At 39.9% G+C, this 23689-nt stretch overlaps 2 protein-coding genes across 5 annotated transcripts in view; one reads left to right on the plus strand and one right to left on the minus strand.

Annotated features, from left to right (window-relative positions):
- LOC122664460 (carbamoyl-phosphate synthase small chain, chloroplastic-like) overlaps positions 1-20968 on the plus strand; it is a 38504-nt gene extending 17536 nt beyond the window's left edge. The window contains exon 12 of the mRNA XM_043860283.1: positions 20950-20968. The gene's annotated coding sequence lies outside the window, so the exon portion shown is untranslated. The remainder of the gene's footprint in view (positions 1-20949) is intronic.
- The window catches only part of LOC122664458 (DNA mismatch repair protein MSH4), a 43181-nt gene continuing 23561 nt past the window's right edge, over positions 4070-23689 (minus strand). For 2 of the 4 annotated variants that reach the window (XM_043860276.1, XM_043860279.1), the window contains 10 exons: positions 15577-15640; positions 11764-11907; positions 11610-11677; positions 11425-11483; positions 11136-11292; positions 6805-6857; positions 6584-6682; positions 5732-5846; positions 5512-5634; positions 4070-4331 (listed from right to left, as the gene is read on the minus strand). In XM_043860276.1, coding sequence (XP_043716211.1) covers positions 4167-4331; positions 5512-5634; positions 5732-5846; positions 6584-6682; positions 6805-6857; positions 11136-11292; positions 11425-11483; positions 11610-11677; positions 11764-11907; positions 15577-15640 — 1047 coding nt within the window. In that variant the 3' untranslated portion in view covers positions 4070-4166. Of the gene's footprint in view, positions 4332-5511; positions 5635-5729; positions 5847-6583; positions 6683-6804; positions 6858-11135; positions 11293-11424; positions 11484-11609; positions 11678-11763; positions 11908-15576; positions 15641-23689 lie in introns of those variants that run through there. The other 2 variants (XM_043860277.1, XM_043860278.1) reach the window with 2 other exon arrangements.

A 23689-nucleotide genomic window follows, 5' to 3' on the forward strand; every position in this document is an offset into this window, starting at 1 on the left:
GTTTTCAAAGAATCAGTCACTTGACAAAGTAAAGTATTGAGACATTTAAGGATTATCGAAAAGGTGTACATAATGTATGGAAATTAGATGGATATATAAGATGGTATAAATAATTGGTTAAGGATTATTTACATGTGATCAATTTTGACCATTTTCTACATTTTATCATTGAGTTTAACTTCAAAACTAGACAAGTAGCCAACACATCATCCTCTGTCTATTCAACTGCTTTAAAATTGTTACATCAGTTTATATAAACCACATATTCATTTGGTTGTAAAAAATAAATGACAGAAAATCCACTACACCAGATGATGATCATCTATTTATCTAAAAGACAAATTTAGTAAATCAACCATCCCATGACTCAAGCCAAGATTCGAAATTCCAGATTTCACCCTCGTTTCAACCTTTGCCAGCACCAAAATATTTCAATTAAATTTCGATAATTTTCTTATAAATTTCTATTTCTATTTCATTTTGATTTCTTACGAAACAAAAATATTTCTGTAATTTTAAACTAATGTGTTGGCTCTTATTGTAAAGTGTGGCGTGGTGGCAAACAGGCATGGCCTCCCTTCAATCAACTTTTCATCCCCTTAGAATTAGACATTCATATAAATTTTGTACTTCCATATGGTTGGGATGACAATTGCCCACCAATAAATAGATGGGCAATTAATTAATAGAAAATAAGGAGGGACATGAAACGAAGTGGAGGAATTAAGGAAGGGGAAGGAAAAACTTCTTTTACTATACCAGAAGTTTGAGGGTGCATTACTGGAGTCTAAAATGTTTCGTCCCTCCTAGTCTTTTCTATCCTTTTTTCCATTTAAATTCTTTCTCCTCTCCCTTACTCCTTCATCTACTCCCTCCTTCCGGCTTAAGTGCTCGTGGTTCCCAGTGGGCGACAGGTGCCAAGCCAGATATTGATGGAGCCCTTACTTTCCCTTCTTTCTCTAATCTGCTTTGCTTCTAGTTTCGGTTTCCACTTTGCTCGTTGTTGAGATCTGTTGGGTGATTCATGTATGGCGCCTCCCTGTTGAGAATTCCTGGCTTGATCGGTGTTCTATTTTAGCTGTGGAACACTGGTTTTGCTATCTTATTTGGTTGCTTACTGGCTTGATCCTGGATCTTTTACCACGGTCTTGCTTTGAAGCATACTTTCTCAGTTCCTGCCTGGAGTTTTGTGCGGGTGTTGCTTACACCGGTTACTCCGTACCTCAGCTCTATCATGTCTTCTCGCTTCCCCCGCAGATCTCTTTCGGCTGGTGGTCGTCGGCAGTATAGAAGCCGACGTCCTTTCGATTCTAGGCACAGGGTCTCGGACAGCACCTCTAGCCTTTCTCCTTTCCCTCATGCTCGTGGTGCACAAATCTTCATACAAGAATCCCTCCATCCTAGGGGATTTGGCAGTAACAACACCACGGTCTCTACAAATGGTAATCCGTTCTCTTCGGATTCTCGGTAGGTTTTCCACAGCCTTCCCAATGTATTTTACGAAATCACTTCTCAGTCCTCTGGCAAACTTTGGGTCTGCTCTCTTTTTCCTGGCTGGATGAGGGTAAGTTTATGGTGGAGTTTGAATCCATTGCCGCCCGTGACAGAATTCTATCATTGAGCCCTTGGTGGTGTGGCAAAACTCTGGTTCATGTCGTTCCCCACGCCTTTGATGATGATGACTTCACTGCTGAACGCGACTCTGTACCAATTTGGGTCCAAGTCAGCCCCGTTCCTGCTGATGCATACTCCTTTGATGCTATTAAGCAGACTGTTTCCTTCGTAGGGAAGGTGGTGGACCTCTACTTACAATCTAATTTGGCCCTACCTCCAACTGTGGCCAGGGTGAAATTGCTGATCAAATGGCGTCGCCCTATCTGTATGAACTCTAAAATCAGAACCTGTCGTGGTGAACTTCTACCGGTCACCCTAAAATACGAAGCTTTTAAAATTTGTGGTCGCTGTGGACGAATCAGTCATGATATTAGCTCTTGCCCCACCATATTTGGTCCGTCTGGCTCTTCCACTTTTGACACCTCTGCGGGTCTGTTTGATCAAGCTCTCACTACCCCTCTCCTTGTTAATTTCACGGCAACATTGTGGAGGATTCGGTTGTTGACAGACACATTGAGACTGTGAATTTGGTCAAGTCTGGGTCCTCTCCTGACTCCCTGGTACCAGGGACTTCGAAACAACTACTAGTGGATAGTGATGCAAATGCTTCCATGGACTGGAAGGGTTTTGATACTCTCACTCCTGCAACTCCCCATGTGGGCCTCAACGCAGGCTGTTTTTCTAAGTTACTGGCTGAACCCCCTCTGGAACCCACCAGTTTAATCTCTGCTGCACCCTCTGTTGCTTTACCCACTGCATCCCCCGCGGCCTCAAGTGATGATTCATTTATTCATGCCCTACTGATAAACCCTAAAACCGATACCTTATCGGCTGATGTCCTCTCTAGGTTCAAGGAAAGAGAGGACCTGGCTGCTCTTGAGATTGGATGCTCTTCTGTCAACCATCCCCGCCCTTTGGCCCTGGACCTTGACCCTTCTTATGGTATTGCCTCTGACCCTTTGCCTGCTGAGCCTAACCCTCCCTGTCAGCCGGAATTTTATGCGGGTAACCCTCTTGGCCATTTCAATTTTACAAAAAGAAAACTCACTCTCCCAACCATTCCCCCACAGCTCACTCCTGAAATTTCCTCTCTCAAGCGCTGCTGCTTGACCACTATCTTGCCTCCTCTTGTAACCCAACGACCTTTCTTCGATTCATTCATGGGTGGATCGACGAAGTCTCAGCCTCCTCACTGTTTGGCTCTTCGGATTTCACTGATGATATTAGATTTTCTCCTGGCTTGGCATCTGGCACTACTCAGGGACCTAGGACACTAAACCCGGACTCCCGGTCAAGGCTTCCATTTCCAAATGGCTTTAGATTGACCCCACTTGTGCCTTTTCTGGAAATTATATTGAATCTACTGACACCTATTCTTGTCATGCAATTGAATCAAATATATTTGGGTCGTTGGACCTCTTGGATTACGTATTGAGTTCTTGGCTTATGCATCTGAAAGATTTTTACTTTGATTTTTTCTCATCTCGTCAAATAGATAAGGCCTCTATTGTTTGGTTCTTTGAGGTTTTTATTATCACTTGTTATTTTATATGGGCTGTTAGAAACAAAGTTGTTATTAGTTCTGAAAAACCCAATGCCACGTGGCTATTGCACCAGGCCTCCCGTTGGATTGCTGATTTAAATATTTGCCCCCCTCCTTGTTCTTCCCATATTGTATCCAAGGATCCTGAGGCTATTTGCACATTAGCTAATTGGAAATCAATATCATTGCTTAAAAATCCTATCTTAATGTGTGCAAGATTCCAGATCCCAGGAGTAAGACTGGCAGGTTGGTCGTATATTTTTTTGATGAATGGAAGATTTTTGTTCTTAGCTGCAGGGTATATTATGTCTTCTACGGTTATGGAACTAGAATTATACAGTATCAAATCAGGTCTGGATCATGCGGCTCGCATGGGGTTGAAGATTAAAGAAATATGGTGCTCTAAGTCTCTAACCAATCGATCGCTAATGTTCTTCCATCTCCAACTAAAAAACCGTGGCCTTGGTATTTTATTAAGGACTTAATGTATATTAGTCATAGGACTATGGGCGTTACCTTTACTCCGTTTAAAGACTACTTCTGTTTAGCTATGGCTAGGAACCTTGCCTCTTATGCGCAAGCCAAACATCATGTATATTTCTCGACTATTTAAGTAATTTCTATTGTTTTCATCAAAAAAATTAGGAAAGCAGTTTTTTGTACGGGAGTGTGGCCTACGCTAGTACTCCCATTTGTCTCTCTCTCTTCTCCTTAAAACAAGGGGGCAGAGGTGTCCTTTTACATGGGAAGGAGATAGACTCATGGGAGTGCTGGCGTAGGCCACACTCCTGGACAGAGATCTTTTTCCCAAAAAATTATTAAGAAACATACCCAGTTCAATTAAGAAACTAGACATCTTTCAAGAAATAAGACGCTATCTCTGTCCCACCGTTGAGTCAACATAACTGAAACTACACTCTTGCATTTTACGCTAGTCATCTTGTTGCTAACATTACTAATTAAATTTGCTCAATATAGCCTTCTTACCTCCATTGTACCATGAAGACAATTATACCTTCCCATCAGCATAATTCTCCTTAAGATTCTGCAGCGCTTGTCGGATTGAATCCTCGTCTTGGTTGGAGTATTTCAAGCATATTAGTCTCTGAGAAACACGATAAGCCATTTGAATTGGATGATATTGCATGCAGTTCACTTCCATCCTCCTCATTTCCTACCAGAAGCAGGGAAGGCCAACAACTTCATATTCTTCAAAAGTGAGTTTAGGGGGGGGGGGGGGGGAGAGAGAATGTAACCCAAATATCAGCCATGATGAGAACCAATACAAGCAGAAACAGAGAGATAAAAAGGTTTTTCTTTTTCTTCAAAAAGTATTTGTTTCAAATTTTAGCTGTTTCTAGCATTAATCACATTTTTATTTCAGTTCTGCAGGGGTTAGAATGTGCAACACCTTATGCCCCATTATGTTTGCCCATGAACCAGAATCTAGGCATTAAGGACCCTCAACGGGTAATTAACTGGACATACTTCATGAATTCACATGGAGAAAAACAACACAATGCTCACAACAATAAGAAAACAAATGCTCAAAATTACATGAATTGTAAAACTAGAAAACTGAACAAGTCAAGATCTATCCCACTACATTAGACAAAGATATGTCGTAGGATCTATATTTTCAAAAATTCGATCATCTTTATCTGGAATAACAATGCAAAGACACTGGAAGAGTAACACCATAATAGCCCAAGCAGTCGGTAAGCTATGATATTCCAAACAGCTAGGCTCAGAATAAGAAATGAGAAAATAAAGTAAAGTATGGGTTCCTAAATGGGGGTTGAGGTAGAGAGCCAGGCATGAGGCTCACTCTGACCTGGATTTTCCCAAGGGATGCAATGGCAATGAGGTGGTTATGATGTCAAGGATTTATTTGGAGATCAAGTATAGTCCCCATAAGGTTTGTCTTTTCTACAACTTCTGTTTCCTCAGTCAAGTTACACATCCTCCTGAACCCAAAGCCTAAAGATCCTGATAACAATCCTCTTAGCCAGGAGCTAACCTTTTCTAAACACTAGTTTTTAATATTTTATCCATTCCACTCCATGCATGGTTGTTCATCTAGACCACTAAATTGATAGACCAACATCGTTGGTTAGATACAAATATAAAGATAATTAGGAAATTATAACTTTCAAATCTTAAACCACTGCACGTTATTAATTATCAACAACTAAAGAGTAGATACGATTGAACAGACAGATCCACTTCATTCCACCCACCCTCCCCATTCTTTATCTTCCTTTCTACTAAATCCAAGAGCTGGCTGATCAATCATGTAAAGTGCAGACCCATGGATTTTATGCTGTAACATGATGTCACACAAAAGCAGTTACCTTTTCTGTTATCCTTGATGTGATTCTTCTGGCTGTTTCAATTACTGAGCTCGGTAGTCCTGCAACTCCAGCCAATAGGAGCCCATAGTGTGGCACATGTCGTGGCCCATCTTTGAGTTGAAACTAAATCAAGAGAATTGGATTTTCAGGAATGAATTCCATTCAAACAATCAGAACATGTCTGGAGAGGGGGAAGAAAAAAAAAATTTGACATGAACACCTTGAATTCCAGGCGTTTGTTTTGTACATCAACATCAAAATGGAGAATTTTCACATTTGGGTAAATCGTTGCTAGTTCAGACAGGTTTTCCATGTGAGTTGCAAATATTGTATAACTGTATCAAGGAAACATGTTACTTCGAAAAAATAAAATATTTAATACGTATTGAAGAACAATGGTTCAGCCAACTCAACTCAGCATTCACAATGATGTTCAGTAAAAGACCATTCACAATAGTAGCAAGAGTTCAGAAATTACAGGAAGAAAAAAAAAGCACTGAAAATTACAGTAAACAAGCAAACGGTACAATGAATGAGTGTCTTCCACCAAAATATGCAAGCAATAAGTATGCAGAAATGCAACTAGAACTGACCTTGTATATTTTACAAAGAAAGAAATGGCGATGATGTAATATGAGTGAGAAATATTTTCATTTTTTGGGATAAATATTGAGAACATTCTTCTACTACCATTAGAGCATTAAAGTGCCAAAGGAAAGGCACATGCAAAATGTAAAACGCTTAGAATGATAAATTGAGAGAAGGTAATGGGATATGCTTGGTACGAGATTACATGGCAGCATACCCACAAAGGAAACCGAATGCCATATGGGCTATGCGATTAGGGCATTGGTTTTAGGTATGGGAATAGGCATCTGCTTAGCTTGACTTTAAAAACTTGGAATACAATGACAAGACCTTACAAACTTAGAAAGACCTATAATAGCTTCAGGACCCTGATCCAAAGGGAGGGAAGGGGACTATGTCTTCTCTGTAGCACTAATTCAAATTTGTATCATTTAGTAATATTTCGTTGAAGATAAGGTAATATGTTTGTCATTCAAGTAGTTACGCTTTCAGTGATAACAAGTGTTCACAACAGCTCCATGCAATTGCAAATCCATCAGTAGAAGAAGTAGCCCTCCCAAGTTCATCCATAACAATCAGACTCCTGCAACCATTGAGCACCACTAGTAAATGTGAATGTCTTTATGTTTGTAGCGTGCGTGTGTGTGTGTGTCCATATATATGTCCATGGATTAAGGACAAAAATACAATAGGCACACCGCACACCTGGGGGAGACATTCTGCATGACAAAAGCTGTCTCTTTCATCTCAGTCATAAACTGCAATTCAGTTAGCTTAATCATTGATTGATGCCTTGTCATAAGATGGTGACTTATGAGAGTTTTCCTATTTTTAATGGAGAAAATCATATACTTAATATCACAAGCAAATTCAACTTGATAATTCAAAATGCTGAGCAAATTTTTGCAGAAGACATTACATTTTACCAATTTTGACATTAGAAACTGCAAAGATACTAGAGCTTCTTTTAATGGATCTGTAGGTGATCTTGTTTGCTTGTCTGCAGTAGTTTCTATAATTAAGGTAAATGTTACTGTTTAGCATTGGTAGGGGGATTCTTGAATACAGGTTTCACGTTTCCTGTCGTGCCATGAAATAATCTCTTTGTTACTTACAAGTTCCACATATTGCTTACCAATGAAAATATATAAAGGATACAGAAAAACCCATCAGGCCAGAAGTCAGTAGGATTCAAGTATAAAAGAATGGTATTGGGATATCTATGTCCATAGCTGCAACCCTATTCACCTCTAGGAACCTTAGATTGTGTGCAGAAAATGACAAGCAACAAACTTAGTTGGTAGCAAATTGTTCCTGGGATGAGATTTAAACAATGCATTAGCAATGTCCTCATTTCAGTGTGACATAATTGGAATCACCAACTACTAATGCTGATTCGTACGTATAAGAAAGGACTACTCAGACCATGATGGATAAAGAGCATAAACTAGAACACAGCTTTTTTTTTGGGGGGGGGGGGGGGCGTGTGAAAGGAGTTCTCATTTCTCACGAAGGGCAATGCCATAAAAGTAAAAGCTTATTATAGGCATGATGATGTGAAATCAAATTGATGCAAGGGTGACACAGATCTGAAGTTGTATTAAAGAAAGAAGAAGAAGAAGGCTGCTTATTTTACGCTGCCGCCTAAGCAGCCACGATTTCGTCTTGGGCTGTTTGAGGTTTTTTGTTTTAATTCCTTATGTCCTTGAATGAACTGGTTGGTTCAATTTAAGTAGTGGTCCAGTCCAGTGGTCTAGTTGATGTTAGTTACTTTCTATTTTTATTATTAGTAATTGTCAACAATTACTTCACATCAGTTTAGAAACTGGTTGTGCCTTGTATTCCAAGCAAAGGTTGGAAACTTCCTAGTTTGGGAACCTTCTAAATTTGGACCCCTGCTGCTCCTTTCTATTATTCAATAAAGCAACCAAAGAGGGCATAAGAGAGCTCAGGATAAGGGCTTCATGCTGATCCTTGCGTAGTCCAACTGTAATTGGGAATTCACTACCTTGACCCCTCACAGTTCTTACACTAGTCACCACACCATCATAACAACAACAACAATAAGAAGCTCAGCTATCCCAACTTATTGGGGCCGGCTACATGGATCCAAACAAATCAAGGTAGGGAAAACTGAGGTCTAAACAAAAAAAAGAGAATGAAGAGATGGGAAATGAGATGAGAAATGAAAATTTGAAAATGACAAAATAAAAGATGGAAAATAAAAAGATGAATGAAGGATGAAAGTAAGAGGAAAGAGGCACAGCCCAGCAAGTCAAGAAAATCTCAGCTAAATGGGGTCTGCTACATAGATCTTTGCCCTCAAATAGGCTCTATCCGAGGTCATACTTGGAACTAGACCTAGACTATGCATGCCCTTCTTCACAACTTCTCCTATGGTCATCCAAGGTCACCACACCATCATACATATCTTTAATTATGTCCACATATTTACTTGAAACATTTCTCCTCCCTCGCACATGCCAAATTAAATATCTAGGAACTCTGTCATAAGCTTTTTCTAGGTCAATAAAGACCATATGGAGATCCTTCTTGCTAACTCTAAATCTTTCCCTGAGTCCCCTAAGTAGGTAGATAGCTTCAATTGTGGATCTCCAGGTGTAGAAAACCTAGGACCTGTAAGTCTGTAACCACCAGTAACTTTAGAGAGGAGAAAAGAGAGAAGAGAAGATGGAAGAAGTATGGATTGTAATGCTTGAGTGATCTCTATAGATCAGACAAGACCTCTATTTATAATGAAGGGAAATATTACAATAGGACAGAATTGCCCCTACTCTAGCCGACTCTATAAGAGGAGAAAGCTAAACCTAATAAATAACAAATAAACAACCTAAAAGGATCAGAATACCCCCACGGTATTCTGGTGTACATATTCCAACACCAGGGCATAAAACCAAATTGGTTCTCCAAAATAGTGGACTCATTTCTCAGTGTGTTTCAAACTTTCAGTAACCCTCTCCCATAAGTTCATAGTATGACTCACTCTATAGCTGTTGCAACTTTAGACATCTTCTTTATTTTTGTAAATTGGGACCACAATGCTTCTTCTCCATTCATTTGACATTCTCTCAGTGCACATAATCTTGTTAAACAACTTAGTTAACCGAGATAAGCCACAAATTCCTAAGCTCTTCCACACTTTTATTGGGACCCTATCTAGGCTTGGAGCCTTGGCTATTTCATCTTTCTTAGCACTTCTTTTACTTCAAAAACCCTAATTTTACGTATATACCTCCGACAGGTGACTTGATGTGTAGTGCCAACTTCCGGTCCACTATAACTCGGATTGGTTTCGTTAAGTAGGTTGTAGAAATAACCATTCCATCTCTCCTCGATGTCCTCATCCCTTACTAGAACTCTACCATCATCACTTTTAATGAATCTAACATGGTAGAAGTCTTTACTCATCCTTTCCCTCATTCTAGCTATCTTATAAATAGCTTTGTTTCCCTTCCGTGGTGTTCAGGTTGCTATAGAGATCTTCGAATTTCTTCGCCCTTGTATCCCCTACAATCTTTTTAGCTTCATTTCTAGCAATCGTACCATTTTAGATCTTCTACATCCTTAGTCCTTTGCCATGCCTTGAAACTAGCTTTCTTAGTCTTGATGTATGCTTGGACCTCATCATCCCACCACCAAGTCTCCCAAGGAGAATGAGGTTTTCCTTTCGATTCCCCTAGGACCTCTTTAGCCATCTTCTTAATACACATAGATATCTCCTTCTCATCAAATTAATATCTCCCTCCAAGTCCCAATTTCCTGGTTTGACCACTTTGTCAGTAAATGACTTCAAGGAGTCTCCTTTCAAGTTCCACCACCTTACCTTAGGGCAAATTGGCTCCCCTATCTTATGATCCTGCATAAAGAGACACATATCTATGATCACCAATCTATGTTGCATGGTTAAGCTCTCCCCTGGGATAACTTTACAGTCCTTACAACACAATCTGTCAAACCTTCTAGTTAGGAAGAAATCTATTTGGCTATTATGATCTCCACTTCTGTAGGTGACTTAATTCTCCTCTATCTTTTCAAAGTAGGTGTTTACAATGGACAGATCATAAGCAACCGCAAAATCCAGAACTGAGATGTCGTTATTCCTCTCACCAAATCCATAACTTCCATACACAGTTTCATAGCCTCTAGGATCTCACCCCCTATAATAATCTTTTCTCCTTGACTAATATCTTGCACTAATCCATCCAAATGTTCCCAGAATTGTAACTTACTACTTTCGTCCATTCTTACTTGGGGAGTGTAAGCACTGATAATGTTGATTACTTCTTTCTCTAACACAAGTTTGACGGATATAATCCTATCTCCAAGTCTTTTAACATCCACTACATCATTCTTTAGAGCTTTATCCACTACTATGCCTACTCCACTTCTATTACTTTGCTCCCCCGTATACCATAGTTTAAAGTTGTCCAACTCCTTAGCTTTCTTACCCTTCCATCTAGTCTCTTGAATACATGCAATATTAACCCTTCTTCTCCTCATCATATCAATCAGTTCTAGACTCTTCCTGTTAAGGAACCAATGTCCCAAGATGCTAGTCTAATCCTACGCTTTGGAATAGCTTCTTAGCCCGCACATGGCCATAGTACAAGAGCCCTTGACTACTTGTCACCGTATACGGGCTCCAATGCGGTGCGTCGCTTACAGGAGATGCCTTAACATAATGTCGCACATTTGTTAACATAAAATGCTAGTAAAACACTCAAGAAAGAATCCATGCAAAAGAGGATTGGCTTAAATAAATAAATAAAAATAAATCAAAAGATAGGATCCATGCAAATGAGATTGGCTGAATATAAATCCCCCAACAATGGCAGCATTAAAAACACAGTAAGACCCAAAAATAAAAACACAATAACACCCAATAACGGCAGCGATGAACCTAAATCCCCCACCACCATCCCGTCCCACAAATAAAAACACAGTAAGACCTAAAAAAAGAAAAATCTCAGAACATGATTTACAAGGAGTAAACTTTGAAGTTTGGAAAAACATACCGTACTAGAGTTGGATTCAAGGTTGTCCCCTGTTCCCATTCGTGTGAATATTCGATCAACCACTCTTAGAGAGGAGAAGCGAGCAGGAACATAGCAACCAATCTGACCAAGTATGACTAAAAGACACACTTGTTGAAGATAAGTACTCTTTCCACTCCTGAACAAAATAAAAGGGCAACTAGACATCAATCAATAGAACCCATTTTTTAAGACTTCACCATCTTAATAAGTTAATAAGATTCACTAATTAGCATTCAGCAAAAAGCAAAATCACGAAAGAAAACCTTACATGTTTGGACCCATGACGATTACCATATTGGATGCTTCGGAAAGGAAAATACTGTTAGGCTGCAGAACAAAAATTAAATTATGAACTTCTAGAGGTATTGATGCATTTTAACTCTATAAATAGTGAATGTTGCATGTGTGAATATCTAACTGGACCCTAGAAGCCAAAACAAGAACTGAACATACAATGAAGTCATTGTGTATGGTTTCCAGAATAGGATGCCTGCCAGCATCAATTGCCAATGGGCCATTATCTATCCAATAACATCAAAGTTAGTCAAGCACTATTCTAGAGCACTTTGACTCTGAAAATGTGCAAGATGAGATAATAAGTACCTACCTGTAAATTCTGGTCTAGTGTAACGATCAACAGGCTTAGTGGATATTGTATAAGCAAATGAGTTTACAATCATGTCTAGAAGACATAGGACCTCGGCAAGAAGGGTGAGCGCAGAAACATCCCCTCTTATGCTATCAATTAGTGCTGAAAATTGAATCAGGCATAAATAAGAAGTGAAACAAATGCTAACATTTAAAATCAAAACAAGAAAAAAGATACAAGTTGCATTAACCATCAGGCACATAAGACAACCAAAAATATGAGTATAATAAGGAAAATTAGGGGAATCATTATGAACAGTCTGAGCAGGCTTGGTTGTGTTTATATCCTAGGTACTTAAAGGATATAGAGGATGATGTTGCTCAGAGAATTAAAATAGGTTGGATGAAGTGGAGAGGTGCGTCCGGAGTGTTGTGTGGTTGGCGTATTCCTTTAAAGCTTAAAGGAAAATTTTATAGGATTGTCATATGATCGGCTATGTTGTATGGTGCAGAATGTTGGGCAGTTAAGAAGTGCCACATAGATAAACTAAGTGTAGCGGAGATGAAGACGTTGAGATGGATGTGTGGCAAAACAAAGAAGGACAGAGTAAGGAATGAACACATTAGAGCTGAGTTGGGTAGCTCCGATTCATGATAAGCTACAAGAAAGTCATTTGAGGTGGCATGCCCATGTTCAATGGAGGCCTTGGGATGATCCAGTTAGAAAGAGTAGTTTTATTCAGATTGAAAGATCTAAATGAACCAGGGGCAAGCCTAAAATATCCCTAGGAGAGGTGTTGAGGAAAGACATACATAGCTTAGGCCTTGCACCATGTATGACTTCAAATAGAGTTGATTGGAGAGCAAGGATCCATGTAGCCAACCCCATTTAGTTGGGATAAGGCTATGATGTTGTTGTTGTTGTATATGTTTGGCTACAAGCACTTAATTTCTAGAACAAGACACTGAAGTAATGGAGAACCATGGGTATAAGCTTGATAATGCAAACAAATTAATAAAAATGTTAAGACAACAATTAGTGCCTGACTCAATTTACTGTTACATATACCAAGTGTTTAAGAGGACTTTAAATCAAACAATAAGAAATTAATAAATCATCCTCATGAAATACATTATACCAAAGCTATGTTATGTGATCACTCTAATATTTGATAATCACAATAGACATGGAATTTCCTATTTATCCAACGTATTGGATAGTTTTCACCCACCAAGGAAAGAGAAAGGCGATTAGGTTTGCAATTGATTTCTCTTTCTTTAGCCAAAAAGGAAGTCCATATTAATCCTGCATGAAAGATACACACTCTTCCTCACCAGAACAGTGGGCAAGGATGGCACAAGGAAGGAGAATGGAAATTGACAGACAAATAATGTTTGAATTCCTTTCTTTCATTAATTTTAAAAAATAAGACAACAAACTGGCATAGAAATTTAACGTAGAATGACATACTGCAAAGTATCTTATGAGACGTTGGGGATTTGTGGAGTATATTTTGCAGTATACATGATAGCTAAAAAAAATATACAACAAAAAGATACATGTGTAAAGAAATATTAAAGTATAATTGACTTCTTTGATAGAATTAATTATATACTAATTTTTTCTTATTAGAAACAAAGTATTAAAAAGAAAAAAGAATATGAAAGAATAGATAGAAAGAAAACAAAATTTAATTATATTACTAAAGCTCAGATCTCCAGAATTCTCCAATAATCGCTGCCAAAATCCATTCTTCTCATTCCTTCATTCTTCAGCATGGTACAAGATCTCGGCAAGATCTTGAAAAAAACTCGGTTTCGTTAAGTCTTGAGACGAGACGGTAGGCGATACAAGATTTGTGCAAGATCTCGGTATCTCGTGGTATATCTCAATCTCGATTTGACTCGGTCGAAAACCAAGCTATAAAAAGGCGAGATTTTGACCTCAACTCGAAATCTCACCTCTGTCTCGCCTCTCTCGCTCTGCTAGGAAGGAAAAACACTTGGAGGTGAGAGATTTGGTGCTTTTTTTTGGCAAATCTCACCACAAATGAAGATTAAAGCTTGGAGATTCAAGACTGAAGCTTCAACATCAAGAGAGGGTTTTGGTGCTTTTTTACATAGATTCATGATCAATACTTGTTTGTTGACTATGTAGTTTTTGTATGTGATACAATGTCCACCAACACTCATTTCAGTACTAGCTACTCTCAATTGGTAGGACTTGTTACACACTTACACTTGAATTTGTTTAATTTATGTCTCTTCCCATGTCTCTAACAATTATGAACACCGTCAAACCATCACCATGTGTGATTATGAATATGATGCCTAATGCTTAAATGGTTTATGTTTTGATGTTTTTAATTCCTAATGCTTAATTAAGTTGTTTTACACCTCTACTATAATTATATGTGTTCTAAATATTGTGTGGAAGAGCCTAGGGTTGAGCTCACCTACGCCGTAGACTACCAACCTAGGGTCCGAAATCAAAGTACCATTTGGGTTTGAATTTGTAAAAACAAATGTTTCCATTGTGTTTAGAAGGCCTATAATAGGGTGGGTGTCAAGTTTCAGGACCTATCTTGGCCATATGGCCATTGAAACCCACCACCGAGTCAAGACGGGAAAAAATACACCAACTCGCCGAGATCTCGGCGGAACTCGGTTTCGTGGCCTGGAAAAACCACGGGCGAAACCGAGACCTAAAACCTTGTTCTTCAGTAGAACAGCCCAATCCACAAAAAATCAACCCACATCTTAGAGAAGCAGAGAAATATACCCCTTTTTATCATCAAATACCCTTCAACTTCCGCCATCCAAAATATCCCATATCCCAGACAACTTGAGCCGTGTGACAGCACTGATAACTGCAAATGAGTAAAAATATGTTCTACCAAGGAGGATCCCATGATCACTAAACAAAACCCCCACCCAAAAAAAAGAAGAAAAAGACCACAGAGCATCAGCTACCTCATAACCCAAAAACAAATAAGAAGTGGTTTCCTTTTCTTTGAGCATACATAATGTGCACTCCAGAAGCAGCAACTTCTTCAATGTTACGTTACACTTGAAACATCTTAAAATAATTATAAGCTAGTGGGTAATAGAGGTTACTAATTATGTGATGTGGAAGAAAGTTGGTTCCATAAAAATTTTAAAATTATTATCACTTGACTGAACATTCATTATTAGAGGACCAATGGCAATTATTGTACGCTCTCTCAAATGGAGACGACTGCATAACATCATCCTGTTTAAAGCTTCCACATTGAGTTACCTATCAGTTGGTAACTAAGCTTTTTCTGGCATCAACTTGCATCCGAAATGTTTAAAGCACATCAAGTTACAGAAATCATGAAAGACAACTAAATTAAACACACTTCTTAAATGTGCAGCAATTCAACGGAATTGAATCAAAGTATAAGCTCAACATAAGTTACTCATTTTCTTGAGGATTTCAACTCCCTTCCACAGGAACCATTGGCAATCAGATGAGGAAGAAGAGCAAAGTGATTCTCTTTGCTTTTTCCTTTCTTTTTTTTTTGTTTCTTTTAAGTGGCTACCGTCAGTTACCCCTTATCGCATTGCCACTTATAAATGAAGTCAGCCCTTTGTTTCTCTTTTCTTTTTTTTTTCTTTTTTTTTTGTTTGTTTCGGGGGGGTGGGGGGGTGGGGAATAAGGTAGCTATTGTCCTCTCATCAGCAACATCAATATTCTGGAAAAACACCACTAAATCAACAGAACACAGATAATGATCCACATAAAGAAGAAAGATAATAGTTAAAGCATTAGAACTTGAAGATGTATAATAATAGAGTTTAGAACAACCTTCCAAACAAAGTTCTGTTCGCGTATAGCACTCTGCAGCCACAGAGTTGTTCCTAACGTTCAACTGTAAAATTTCAAGCACTGGATCAGGAAAGCCACCCAAAAAAAAAAAAACAAACAAACTTCATGAAAACGATTTAAAGGACTACTAAGATTTACAAATTCAACCACACAAGACGAGTGGGAATCCAAATTTACATGAACCAAAAGATAGAAATTACCTGCCTCTAAAGACATCTCTCGAACAAATCATCATACAAAAGCTATAATAAAAGAAAGATTATTAATATTGTTAGAACTTAGAAGTATGTTTGGAAGGGTAAAAGGAGCATAAAGCCCTCTCGGGATTAGCGTCAGTGAATCTGGCGCTAATACCGAGATGGTACCCCTTCTCCCTGTTTTGGTTTCCATTTTACCCCTGTAAAACGTGTCTATATATATTGAAATATCTGGCCTCTCTCAACGTTATGAGAGCCAGCTTTTCCCTCACTTTCTTCTTCTTTCTCTCTTTTCTCTCTATTCTCTTCTTCTTCTTGGCTATTTACATGGTATCAGAGCACTGACCTGATCCGAAGGGCTTGTTTCCATCTCTATCTTGCTTATCTCTCCAATCTAAACAAGAAAGAGGGTTCCTATCACTCCCAGTTTGTAGTTTAAAGGGGTATTCTCTGCTGTAGGGGGTTTCTTACCCCATTTCTGAAGAGTTGGAGTATTTAGAAGGCAGCTCTAATGGCTTGAAGACATCGGTCAGACCTTCATCTCAGGTTTGATGTCTTTTCCTTGATCGATGGTTGATTAGATCCATTGTGTGGCTTGTTTCGTTGCTGCTGGAGGTATCTCAGCTTTGATATCAATTCTTAGATCGATTTTATGGGATTGTTTTATGTTATTATGGACTGTTATACACTGTTAAGGACTGCTATGGGCTGTGTGGTGTTTGATTAAATGCTTGAGTCGATGCTCTTCATGTTTTCAAGATGTATTCTGTTTGGCTGCACTATTATACTTTTTCTGGAAGCCTTTTTGTATCTATTTGTGTTCAGTTGATCTGCTGCATTGGTTTCCAGTGGCTGTTTGTGGACTGTTATTGTATTTGGTACTGTGTTTGGTCCTTTCTTTGTGGCCTTTATGGGAGAAACTTCCAAGGGAGTCAAAGCTGCCACTGAAGTGGTGTCCTCATCACCACAGTTTTTGACCTCTAAGAAATTAGAGGGTAGTCAGAATTTCCAACAATGGCACAAGATTGTGACCTTGGTTCTCACAGGGAGGGGTGAGAAATGTCACTTGATTGGAAAGAAACCTGCTAGTATGGATGATGATACTTGGGAGGCCACTAATGCTCGTATATTGTGTCAGATGTTAAACTCTATGGATATTACCATTGTGGACCTTGTGACACATATTAACACTGTCAAGGATCTATGGGATTATCTGGCTGTCTGGCTGTGTTGTACTCTGGGCACAACAACCTCTCCAGGATTTATGAACTCTCTCAAGAGTTTTATCAAGCTGATAGGAAGGGTCGACCATTGACCCAATACTTTGCTGATTTCAAGAGGATGTATGAGGAGTTGAATGCTTTGCTGCCCATTACCTCTGATGTTACCCAGATGCAACAACAACGTGAGCAACTAGCAGTTATGAGTTTCTTGGGCAGTTTGGGCCCTGACTTTGACTCAGTCCAGTCCCAGATTCTTGGAGGAGTTACAATTCCATCTCTTGCCAACACTTTTTCTCGAGTTCTTCGTGTATCTCGTGATACTACTCGAGTCTCTTCTGGTGATAGTTCTGCTCTTGTGAGTAGTGGCCGCAGTGGGGGCCATCAGCCTGCCAGAACCCCCCCAACTGCATCCTCTGTTGGTACTTATGACTCTTCTGAGAAGTCTGAGAGATCTGGTCCTTTGAGGATGTGGACAGATTTAAAATTAGGGAAAGCTTGGATAATCTATTCATCCCAAGCACTCTTTATTTATAAGAGTAATAAAACAAAACATCAGTATGGTAGCAATGTGGGACTAAACCACATAATACAAAACTAATAAAATAACAAAGAAAGAGGTCCGAATACCCCACGGTATTCGGCCATATATCTAACACTCCCCTCAAGTTGGAGCATATATATCATGCATGCCCAACTTGACTAAGATAGGATGAAACGACTTGCTACTCGGTCCCTTAATGAACACATCAGCCAGTTGATCAGAGACTTCACAAAAGGAACACAAATGAGGCCGGCCTCAAGCTTCTCCTGATGAAATGTCATCAACCTCCACGTGCTTAGTACGATCATCACGCGAGGTTATGAGCAATGCTAATGGCTGCTTTATTGTCACAATAAAGCATCATGGGAAGATGGACAGCAACACCGATATCCTGTAATAATCCTCTAAGCCACGTGAAGTTCACAAATTCCTTGGGCCATCGCACGAAACCCGGTTCAAGACTGGACCTGGCCACAACATTCGCTTCTTGCTCGCCATGTGACAAGGTTCCCACCAACAAAGGAACAAGAACAGAGATAGATTTCTTGTCGGAGAACCAGCCCAATCGGCATCGATAGGCTTCAATCTTAAGGTGACCCGTGGGAGATAGAAGGATTCCCTTTCTGGAGCGGACTTCAAATACCTCAAAATACGACATGATCGCATCCATATGAGAGGAATAGGGATCATGCATGAATCGAGCTCACCAAACTCACAAGAATCGTAATGTCGTGTGTGTGAGAAAGGTAGATTAACTTGCCCACTAACCGATAAACACCCTTGTCATGAGGCTCACCTTCTTTCTCCCTAAGTTTTGTAATAGCTTCCATAGGAGTATCGAAGGATGATGACCTAAGAGCTGCTTTGATAATAGATCGAGGACATATTTCCTTTGAGAAAGAAAGATGCCCTTTCAAGAGCGAGCAACTTCTATCCCTAGAAAATATTTCGAGGACCAAGATCTTTGACCTCAAACTCACGGCCAAGAGGAGCTTCGTATCCCGAGCAAGATCACCATCATTACCAGCGACCACAATATCATCCACATGTACTATGAAGAGTTACCTCACCGACTGGCCCCGATAAACAAAGGTGATCGCATTACCGCCTATAACCTCGCTGAAATCATAGCCTTGTGAAATCTGGCCAAACCATGCCCTAGGATCGCTTTCAGCCCATAAAGCGCACGCTTCGCCTACGCACTCTCGCTCGGGTCCTCGGCCATCGTAGAAGCCCGTGGAATGTCCATATATACCTCCTCCTCAAGCTCCCCATGGAGGAAGGCATTCTTTACATCTTACCGTCAAGATCCCACCCAAGATTTACATAAAGACAGATAATAGCACTGACAGTACAGCTTCGCCACACTGGTGTAAAGGTCTCCCGATAGTCAACTCCATAAGCCTGGCTTAACCCTTCGCAACCGTGACGTGCCTTATATGATCCACAGAACCATCACCTTGTTTGACCACGAAGACCCATCTACATCCAACCGGTTTCTTTCCGGAGGAAGAGTCACAAGCTCCCATGTATTATTTTTATGTAGTGCCTCATTTCTTCCAACATCGCTTGCCTTCCACTTTCCATCGTAGATGCTTCTCGCCAAGTTTTAAGAATCGAAACAGAAGAAAGAGAAGATACAAAAGCACGAAAAGATGGAGAAAGAGAACTATAAGAAACAACACGAGATATGGGATGTAAAGTACAAGTCCTAGTACCTTTCGGTGAGCAATAGGTAGGTCGGAAGAAGAGGGATTACCGGGAGATGGAGGATCCGGATCCGGGCAGCAATTGGATGGGTATTGGTGCTAAAGTGGATCAACGCTTTCCGTTGGTTACGCCCCTTGTGTAGGTGAGTATGTTGGAATTGTCAATTCTTTTCTCAAATTCACCAATAGTTCTACGGTGAGTCGAGCTCCCCGAATAGGAACATTAACAATACTATTTTCTAAGGTCTCCCCGTAAAGGATTCCTATTAGGTGAGGGAGGAACAGGAGGAGGTTGGACATCATCCAAAGGAGGTTGGGCATCGTAAAAGGAGGTCGGGCAGCACCGTGGGTGCCGGCAAAGGAGGTCGGGACAGCCGGAGGAACCTCTAGCGGAGGAATCTCAAAGGGCACATCTTCACTAGAACTCTCCTCAAGAGGGGGAAGAATAATAAGAAAGGGTCTCATGGAAAACAACATCCATACTCACCAAGGTACGACGGAAGGGGATGGTAACACTTATAACCTTTCCGGGTTGGAGAATAACCCAAGAAAATACAACGGAGCCCACGAGGCTCAAGCTTTACTCGAGATCCGGTATCCCTAGCATAACATACACACCCAAATACTTTCATGAGGGACAATAAAGGAGGAATGGCCAAAAAAACATCGAGGGGGTACTGGAATGAAGAACCCGAGAAGGGAGCCTATCGATGAGATAGACGGCGTGAGAACCGATCCCCCCAATATTGAGAAGGAACATTCCTCGCAAACATCAAAGCCCGGCCATTTCCAACAAATGGCGGTTTTTTCTTTTCGCCACACCATTCTGGCAGGGGTATCAACACAACTAGTTTGGTGAATAATGCCATGATCAGCCAAATATTTTTGAAATTGTGATTCAAGAATTCGGTTCCATTATCACTTCTCAATATTTTGAGAGTAGCTTGAACTCGAGTTTGAATCATCTTATGAAAATGCTGAAAACATGAGAAAACCTGATTTTTAGTGTGCAAAAAGATATACCCAAGTGTTCCGAGAATGACAATCAATAAAAGAGACAAACCAATATGACCGTAATAGAGGGCTTCATGATCAGGGCCCCAAACATCGAATGTACCAAATTAAAACAAGAAGAACTCCTTTTATTTGAAATAGGATAAGTTGAACGAGTCTGTTTTTGGCGAGAACACAAGCCTCACAAAAAAGTCATCCTTAGTATGTAGGAGTGACCAAACTAGGAAATAAATGAGCTAAAATTCCTAAAGGGGGTGACCAACCGAGAGCGCCACTTGCGGTAAAGTTCGAAGAGACCAAGGAGTTCGATGCGGCGTGAGAAGGCAATAGTGGTGGAGAGAAGCGACCGTCATCAAGTGCATAAGCCACCATGCACTTTACCCAATCCAATCGTCTTCTCGAGTCCAGATCTCGAAACACACAATGAGATGGAAAAAAATGACTGGTGCGATTAAGATCAGTAATACTACTAACGGAAAGAAGGTTAGTAGTAAAATTAGGAATATGTAAAGTAAGACAAGGAAGAGAGGAAGTGCGGTTGATGAGTCCTTTTCCGGATATTGAAGAAAGGGACCCATCGTACCCACTTTGACCTTATCTTTCCCAGGAAGTGGGAGAATATCGCGAAACGGACTGGCAGCCCTACGGTTCTCCTCGAGATGAAACAATGCATAAGATTGTTGAGTGTGGGAAAAGGCTTATGGCCCAACACTTGAACACGATTGATCATACTCCACATTCAAGCCAGCCAAAAAATCATAGACCACTGATCTTGTCCACATGCTTCTTATAGGAAGCAATATCGAATAGCTGTAGACGGGTGGAAGTCGAGAAGTGGTCTAATTGCTGCCACGCAGCTGCGTGAGAGTAGCATAGTATTTGGCAACCGAAAGTTCACCTTGAGTGGTATGGAGGACCTTACGCCTAAGTTCATATACCTGGGCATCATTGCCAAGCTGCCGTAGGTTTCCTTGCGAAGCAGCCCAAATCGTACGTGCGTTTGTGTCTAGAAGAAGAAAGTTATCTTTGCAAATCTGTAGTCATTGAACCAATTAAGTAGGACATGAGAACACCATTATTAGCAAGCCACTGCCCTGACGCAGGCCTCGGGGGCAAGGGGTTGAACACTAATGCCATTAATATGGCTGGTGAGACCACGGCCAGCAATGGCAAAAGAGGCGGACCTGGACCATAAAAGGTAATTCGAGCCATCAAGTTTAATAGGATTTGGTGTGAAGTGTGGTAGTCGATCTTGTGGTGACCATCGGTAGGTGGCTGATCTGAAGTAGCTGAAGAATCGAGAGAGTCACCCATCTTGCCGTAAAGAAGTCCAATAATGTCTTAGTGAAGGCTGAACTAACTCCAGAAATCAGAGACAGCAGCAGTGAAGAGTCCTATATCGATAATGGCAGGGTTTTTGATAAAACCTGAATTGCTGAAATCGATGAGGATAATAAGGAGTCCAAAAATCTGCAGAAAAATGGCTTCAATCGAGGTCAATTAACCCTCTATCTTGGAAGAAACAGCCTGCAGAAAAATCAGGAACACGGCTGCAACAACTCCAAGATCGATAGGTGTCGAGGGTTTTGCAAAAAACCTGTGACGAGGGATCGATCTCAAGGAGGTCTTCAAATCTGTAGATAAGAACTGAACCAATAAAAAAGAAATCCTGCTGCAGTTTGTGGTCTTCAAAGGAAGGAGTTAATGCCTTGTAGTTGTTGTAGAAGCAAGCTCCAAAAAACTGAAGATCCAATATCGAGACAGGCTTGGCAGGTCCGTGTCGAGCAGAATTATAGTGCATAAAAGAGGTAATGGGGGCAGCAACTGGATCGTATGATCACCTCATCAGTGCTGCCCTATATGGGAATGGAGAACAAGGAGAAGAAGGAGAGAACTAGAAGAGAAGAAGATCGAAAGAGAGAGGGAGAAGAAAACTGAAATTCGAAGGAGGGGTTTTGTCCCTAACTCGAAATCTGCTTTGATACCATGTGGACAGATTTAAAATTAGGGAAAGCTTGGATAATCTATTCATCCCAAGCACTCTTTATTTATAAGAGTAATAAAACAGTAAACATCTGTATGGTAGCAATGTGGGACTAAACCACATAATACAAAACTAATAAATAACAAAGAAAAGAGGTCCAGAATACCCCCACGGTATTCTGGCCATATATCTAACAGAGGATTTGTCATCATTGTGGCAAACCGGGCCACATTCAGCGTTACTGTTGGAAGTTGCTGGCAAACCTTCACAGTCCAAGGTTGCCAACACTGCCAGTTCTGATCCTGCCGTCCCATGTACATTGCCAGTTCTCTCTTTCTCTCTTTTCTCTCCTTCTTCTCTGCTATTACAAATATGAAGTTGAAACTGCAGCTAAAAACAATTACATGCAGCAAATGACTGAATTGTGAGGCTTGGCAAAGCCATTCTCAAAGATTTAATTGCTTTTTTGTTGAATACTAGTTTAATTCATATACATTGCACACAATATGTGCAATAGGCTATGCATGATAGGTTAAGAAAACTATTCAGTGAGACAGAGAAAGAGAGATCTAACTGAAGAGGCACTTTTGGAAGAAAAAAAAACTATAGTTGCCTCCATTTTTTCAAGGACTGGAAAATTGGTTAATTTTGGAAAAGGATTAGTTAAAAAGAACAACTAGATAACTGGAGCAAATATTTTATTAAAGCTATACTGGATGACAATTTAGGAAAAGGAAGTTAAAAACATTGAAAAATAAATAAAAAGCAAGGTGATAGAATGCTATGGAAATAAAGAGGCAATTTTGGAATACGAAAAATAAAAATAGAAGATCTCCATATAAAGAAGGGTATTTTTGGAATAAGAAAGCAGAAACAATCGATGTTCGTATAAATGTAGGTCATGAACCTGGCCATATCACTTTTTTTCTAGGGTGAAAAATAGTTATAGATAACAAAGAGGGATATTTTTTAACTAAAAACAAGAGATGGATATAAAGAGGACTAGAGGAGGGGCCATTTTGGAATAAGAAAAGCGTGAAACAAGACACAGTCATATAAAGTAGAAGTTTTGGAATAAGAAAAACATAGAAACATGAGATGACTATATAGAGAAGAGTGATAATATTGGGATAAGAAAAGTACAAAGAGCAAATAGCCATAGATGGCTTGCAAATTGACCATATCAACCTTCTCTTTTTTCTAAACTAGGGTATATATATATATATATATATATATAGAGAGAGAGAGAGAGAGAGAGAGAGATAGGGAGGAGAGAAAGGGGAGAAATAAAAAGGTAATATTTTTATTTATGGATAATTTGGGGAAAGAAAAAAAATAGGAGCAGTAGGATAAATAGAACTCGTAAGACCACCAAATAGGCGTCCTTTGCAATTCCCTGAAATATCTCACTTTGAGTGAAACAC

This window comes from Telopea speciosissima, chromosome 6, assembly GCF_018873765.1.
Source record: "Telopea speciosissima isolate NSW1024214 ecotype Mountain lineage chromosome 6, Tspe_v1, whole genome shotgun sequence".
NCBI classification, from domain to species: Eukaryota; Viridiplantae; Streptophyta; class Magnoliopsida; order Proteales; family Proteaceae; genus Telopea; species Telopea speciosissima.